The sequence below is a fragment of the Piliocolobus tephrosceles genome, chromosome 11 (assembly GCF_002776525.5).
Source record: "Piliocolobus tephrosceles isolate RC106 chromosome 11, ASM277652v3, whole genome shotgun sequence".
Lineage (NCBI taxonomy): Eukaryota > Metazoa > Chordata > Mammalia > Primates > Cercopithecidae > Piliocolobus > Piliocolobus tephrosceles.
Genome location: NC_045444.1, coordinates 1,548,659 through 1,555,244, shown reverse-complemented (window position 1 = coordinate 1,555,244; position 6,586 = coordinate 1,548,659). Strand labels below are relative to the sequence as shown.

The 6,586-nt window shown below is 53.9% G+C and overlaps 1 protein-coding gene and 1 long non-coding RNA gene across 2 annotated transcripts in view; one reads left to right on the top strand and one right to left on the bottom strand.

Moving 5' to 3' along the window:
• The window catches only part of LOC113225123, an 11,048-nt gene extending 6,892 nt beyond the window's left edge, over positions 1–4,156 (bottom strand). The window contains exon 1 of the long non-coding RNA XR_003309761.1: positions 3,641–4,156. This is a non-coding gene — a long non-coding RNA (uncharacterized LOC113225123). The remainder of the gene's footprint in view (positions 1–3,640) is intronic.
• SCTR (secretin receptor) overlaps positions 1–6,586 on the top strand; it is a 79,907-nt gene that overhangs the window by 40,634 nt on the left and 32,687 nt on the right. The window contains exon 3 of the mRNA XM_026456082.1: positions 1,636–1,743. Coding sequence (XP_026311867.1) covers positions 1,636–1,743 — 108 coding nt within the window. The remainder of the gene's footprint in view (positions 1–1,635; positions 1,744–6,586) is intronic.

Below are 6,586 nucleotides of genomic sequence, written 5' to 3'. Positions count from 1 at the left end.
TGTCCCCACTCAAATCTCATCTTGAATTGTAGCTCCCAGAATTCCCATGTGTCATGGGAGGGACCTGGCGGAAGGTAATCGAATCTTGAGGGCAGGTTTTTCCCACGCTGTTCTTGTGATAGTGAATACGTCTCATGAGATCTGGTGGTTTCATAAAGGGGAGTTTCCCTGCACGTGTCCTCCTGTCCTCCTGCCCACTGCCATGTAAGAAGTCCCTTTGCTCTTTCTTCGTCTTCTGCCGTGATTGTGAGGCCTCTCAGCTATGTGGAACTGTGAGTCCATTAAACCTCTTTCCTTTGTAATTACCCAGTCTCAGGTATGCCTTTATTAGCAGCATGAAAACAGACTAATACAGTCCCATACCTATAAGACAGAATGGCAATATGAATTTACAAATAGATGCAAAGCTGGCTGAATACACAGGGAGGGAAGAAGTGAAAATAACCGTATTTCAACTGGACAATAATGATTGTGCCTATGGATGAGAATCATTTGCATTGCTGCCAATCATCTAGAAGTTACAGAGTTGCAGTGAAGCTCGAAGACAACAAAAGGCCTGACACTGAATCAGATAATCCAGAAAGCCGTACTTAGACAATGCCTAGTTTTGCACTGAAAACACCCGAGTGATTTTTTTTTTATTCATCTTGAAGTCTTTCAGTTTTCAGAAGTGGGCCACACATCTAGCTCTGAGCTTCCTAGCAGCCAAATCAAAGAAGAAACCAGCTTCAAATGCAGTGTCTACGTATACTAGCTGTTCACAATAAGTTCAGCTTCTCACTGCATTGAGACCAGATTCTCCTTCTGGGAGGGGCCTCATCAAGGGAACTCAAGAGGGGATGTAGGAAGCAACATCCTCAATATTCTTGCCGCAAATAAGTGGTGACCGTTGTGGAGCTGTGCCCATAGGCCAGGGCAGTGGCTCTGAGTGTGGTCCCAGCACAAACGGCATCAGCATCACTTGGGAACTTGTTAGAAATGCAGATACTCAGGCCCCACCCCAGACCTACTGAGCAATCTGTGTTTTAATAATCCCTCTGGGTGATTCTAATACAAGCTGAAATTTGAGAACCATGGGACAAGAGTTCTCAACCCTGCAGTCAAACGTTAGAATTACCTGGAAGGCTTTTAAAGGACATGATGCCTGGGCCCACCCAAACCAGGGATCGTGCAGGATCCCTGTATGTCACACCGGCTGTGTCTATTTCTAAAGCTCCCCAGGTAGTCGTACCATGCAGCTAGGAGGGAGGCCCACTGCTGCTTAGTCGTTTAATGCAAACTGATTGGCCGACAGATGTGCCATCTGCTCCAGAGAAATCCAGACCTTCACTTGCAAAGCTTATAGGGGAGGGTGCCTTCCTTCTTTCCTTCTTCCCTTCCTCCCTCCCTTTCTTACTTTCTTCTATCTTCAACACTGAGCACTACCATGTAGATGGCAGAGTCCAAGGGCCCGAAGAGGAAAAGGTGCATTAGACACTATTGGTTCCTGATCCTGAGGAGTCAGTACCTACTGGGAAGTTTGGAAATAGTCTAATGGGAATTCCAGGCAGGCGAGGGTGTCAGCGATGTGGACAGCATGGTAGGGCAGCCCTCGCTCCATCCCCCATCCTTGTCTGATGCTGCTTTTCTTGGCAGGTTGTGAGGGGATGTGGGACAACATAAGCTGCTGGCCCTCTTCTGTGCCGGGCCGGATGGTGGAGGTGGAGTGCCCGAGATTCCTCCGGATGCTCACCAGCAGAAATGGTAACCACTCAGCCCACAGGGCCTGGCGGAGAGGCTGGGGGGTGGCCCTCTGGGTGGGGCCTCCGCTTAGAGGCAGGAGGCCAAGGAACCTTCTCTGAGGACAAGTATGGGTACAATGATGGGGGGAGATCACTGCAAAGAATCGGAAGCCTTGCTTGGGAATGTGGGGTGGACTCAATTCTCAGGATCTCAAGCAAGGGGGCGGGAGGCAGTGCACTGGGGAAGGCAGTAGGGGAGCCAGCCTGGGCCTGCTTCTGTCTTCCCCAGGCCCTTCAGCTAGGAGCACTCTTCCTTCCTTCCATGTTTCTGTCCCCTTAGCAACTAGGGGCCTTGTTCCAGTCCCCATGTCTGGATCCCCTCCTGGCAGTGGCAGGCTCCCTAATGGTCTGGCCTACAGAATTCTTCCTTCCTCTGTCAGGCCCTGCTGAGAAACTGGCTCCCTGGGAGCCCCCGGCCTCCTGGGGCAGGGGGTTCTCTTACCAGAGGACAACTGCAGTTTTAAGAATTTTCCTAGTTGACTCACATTGATTAGAAGTCGACCACGCACTGGGCATTTTTATATTAACACATGGGCTCATTTAATCACCATAAACCACCCTGCAGATCACAGGCCTTTTCCCTTGATCCGGTAAAGAGTAATAACAACAGGAACTGAGAAAAGCTGTGCAGCTGCCCCTGTTTCCCTGTCCATGCAGGACAGGAAAGCTGCCCGATGAAGCCTGAACAAGAACAGGTGATTTAACACTAAAACCCACCAGCCTTTCAAAGTCAGGCAAAGCAAAGATGACCGTGGGTCAGAAACTGTGGGAAGGCAGTGGAGATTCTTCTCACCATAATTCTGCTGTACATATGCACATGTGTGCACACTCACACACATATTTGGGGAACATGCTGCTCCCTCAAAGCCTCACTCAACACCCTACGCTATGGGAATTGGGGAGGTTGAGGTAGACAGGCTTGAACCCCGCTCCTCCACTTCCTGGCTTGGTAATGCTGGCTGCTGTAACAGACAATGCCCCACACCTCAAAGCCTTCATGCAAATTTGTCCACAGAAAGTCCAAAACAGGCCGGGCACGGTGGCTCACGCCTGTAATCCCAGCACTTTGGGAGGCCGAAGTGAGTGGATCTCCTGAGGTCATGAGTTCGAGACTAGCCTGGCCAACATGGTGAAATCCCATCTCTTCTAAAAATACAAAAATTAGCTAGGCGTGGTGGTGCACACCTGTAATCCCAGCTACTCAGGAGGCTGAGGCAAGAGAATCACTTGAACCTGGGAGGCTGAGGCAAGAGAATCACTTGAACCTGGGAGGCTGAGGTTGCAGTTAGCTGAGATCGTGCCACTGCACTCCAGCCTGGGTGACAGAGTGAGACTCTGTCTCAAAAAAACAAAACAAAACAAAACAAAAAACAAAAACAAAAACTCCAAAACGGGAAACAGGTGTTCCTGATTAGCATGCAGCTCTCCTCCACACGGTGACTCCAGCACCCCACACCTCACAACTGTGGCGTCACGCAGTTTCCAGGCTGACTGGCAGAGGGGAAAGGACCCGGAGGACCACATGGCAGAGGTTCATAAGGGGCTGGCCTGGGAAGGACCCCACTCTGCCCACATTCCTTCGGCTAGAACTCAGTCACATGGCAACAACTAACTGCAAGGGACTTGGGGAAATGTCTTTTAGCTGGGTGCCAGTCAGCCCCAGGATCCGAGTTGCTCACTGTTGCTGAGCCTCAATTTTCTTGACTGTAAAATGGGGAAAATAAATAGACCTGCCCTGTAAGGCTGTGTTTGGAAGTAAATTTTGTCCCTTCTCCCCTACTCCTCTCCCTTCTTTTCCTTTTTCTCCTTCCCACCTTCCTTCCCTCACCCCTGCCACACACACACCCCTGCAAGCTTACCAACTTTACCTGCCAGCGTGGCCCCTCCATGCCTGCCTCTGGGGTCCTGGGAGCTCAGGACACAGGAGATGAATCCAGATGTGGGGGACCTAGAGCCCCAGGCTGGTCAGGTGCAAGGTCAGGCCCAGACTTGGCTTTCTGACTCCCCTGCAGTGCTCCTCCACAGCTGACGGGTTTTTTTCCTGGTGGAAAGGACTCGAAGCTCTTCTCCTTTACAGCCCTCCCTTTTCAGCCTTTCTAGAGCCACAGTGCCTCCGCCTCCCCCAGCACCGTCCCTTCTGCCCCTCTGCAGAGGGCACAGGCAGAGCTGGTGCTCACGGCCGCAAAGGGACCAGGTGCCATTCCTGTCACATTCTTTCTCAATTAATTGCTTGAACCCCTCCCCGCCTCACTACGTAAAGGCTCAGGGTCTCCCTCTTGAGGCTCCCCCACCCTTGGATTGCTCATGGTCCACCGCAGGAAGCTCAGGGGTTCCCGGTATGTCCGCACAACGTGAGGGTGGAGGCTGGGGTCCTGTGCAGACTCTGCTGCAGTTTCTTCTCGCCGCCACATGGTGTCGCTGTGGGGCTGCAGGGCCACTCCAAAGGCGTGCCTATTGGGCTCTGGGCTCGCTCCAGAGTGGTGGGGGCCACGTTGTTCATACCCAGCCTCTGGGTGGGTGGCCCAAGAGCACAGGTCAACACCTGTCCGGCCTCAATTTGTCACCAAGAACTCCCACCCACCCCACCTTCCTCCCCATAGATCTACTTCTGGGTCTCATTAGACCCCTGCCCCTTCATCTCCTGGCAGGAAGGCAGGCTTCCCTAGGTGGTGCCCCCAACCCTAACCCCAGGGGGAGCGCCCAGTGAGGACAAGGTGCTCTGGAAAATAAATTGATTCTCCTTCAGGGCACCTACTACATGGGTCCTGACGGGGGGTGGGGTCCGTGTGACTGGAGAAATGGCAGGCCGATTCTGCCCCCAGCTGTTTCTGTTCATGCCAGGCCTAGAATGTTCCCTCAAGGGTGTATTCCTTTGATTCTGAAAAGGACGCTGGTCTTCCAGAGTTCCTTATCAAAAGACACATTTCCCCAGCGGTGTCCCCTTGGCCCTCTTTCTCTTCCTACTTAGTGAGGATCTGGCCTTAAAGCTGCCATGTTTTCCAACCTAATTAGGGTCCCGGAGCCTTTTGAAAATCAGATAAAAGCTTCGGCCTGGCCTTTCCCCAAACTGCATACACACACACACACACACACACACACACACACACACACATGCACAAACATCCTTTCGGGGGTCCTCTGCGGTGCACACTGGCCTGTGCCCAATTAAGGTTCCCTTACCTATTAGGAATTCAGCCCTGGGGAAGTGGGGAGGCAGCTCCTCTGCAGCTCTGCAGAGTGGAAGGCGGGGGCCTTGCCCTGTTAGCAGCTCTGGGCACCTGGCCTGGGTCACATGCAGCATCTGTCTTGGGAGTCCTGCTGGGTCAGTGAGGAGAGGGCCCCAAACAGGCAGGCGTGCTGCCCTGGGCGAGCCCACAGGGAGCCCAGCCTCTAGGCATGCGCTGTCTGATAACCTTCGATTCTGGCCTTGGGGGAGTTTGTGTTCCCTTAAATCGCCTTCCCGTCCACTCAGCCTAAATTTGAGCACCGTTGTTTCCCATCTGACAACCTAACTCCCCTGATTTAATTCCAGAAACCTCCCCACCCCTCCCCTAAATTCCAAGATTCCAAGCCCCACCCACTCCTGCCTATTTTAGAAAGGCCAAAAAGAGAGGGGAATGATGCCTCGGTGCCCGCTCTGTGCCTGGCACCAGCCTGGGCATTTTCCATGTGCTCTCATGTTCCCTGCTCACTCTTGCAGCGTGGGTGATTATTTTGTGGCACAGAGAAATGACGCACCGAAGGTCACGCAGCGACCAACAGGCTGCACTGGGTTTCAGACTGAGATCTGGCTGCTTCTAAACCTGGGCTCCCGGCCTCCTGAGGCTTCACAGGGCAGACATGCCCGGATCTCAGAGGACACGGTTTCCTGGTACGAACGCTGCCCCTGAGACTTCAGGAAGAGGGCCCAGTCGGGGGGCAGAACAGTGATGGCATACACTGTGGCTGGGCACCATAGCCCAATTCTGGGCCCTGACGTTCTGGCCTGTGAAATGGGCAGCAGCACCTCCCTCAGTGGGGCACTGTGAGGATTAGACCCTAAACCCTGTGAGCCAGGAGCCCAGTCCCTGGGGTCTGTGTAAAGGAGCATGCCACGCTCAGAGGGGCTGTTAAGGCTCCAGTGAGAGCAAAGGGGCGGCAGGGCTCCCACCCACAGGACTCGGCTATCAGCACCCTGCACGCTGCAACGCCTACACCGAACCGAGCTGGGGAGCCAGATCCCAGCCCTCCTTGGCAGCTTAGAGTACAGAATGCAGCCGGGCCATTCCGCCCGAGGAGGGAAACTCCTCACGGTGGCCTTCCAAGACTTCCTTCCTGGCTGGTGGCTCCGTTCCGCAGGCTGGGATCCTGCTGTAAAAGCTCCAGTGGGGAAGCGCTCTCCGCTTCCCTAGGAGAAGAGTTCAGGGCAGGCTCTCCATCCCCATTCAATTTGCCTTTCTGTCCAGCCAGCCAGCCCGGCGTTTGATAAGCTGAGGCTCTGGGCCAGGCACTGGGGAGTCGGGGAAGTCATGGCCCACGTGGTGAGAGGGCCCAGCATGTGGCCTCGTGCCAGGGGTGGGGAGCAGTGAGCAGCTGAACTGGAGGACCATGGTGGTCTCACGATCTATTATGCAGAGAAATGCAGAGGGGTGGCCTACAGGTCGTGGCTGAAGGACCCTCTACCCTTCCGTGAGGGGCGCTGCCTGGAGGGGTTCATCTCAATGGCACGCTGGTGGGTTTCTTTTTTTTTTTTTTTTTTTGAGACAGAGTCTCGCTCTGTCACCCAGGCTGGAGTGCAGTGGCGCTATCTCGGCTCACTGCAAGCT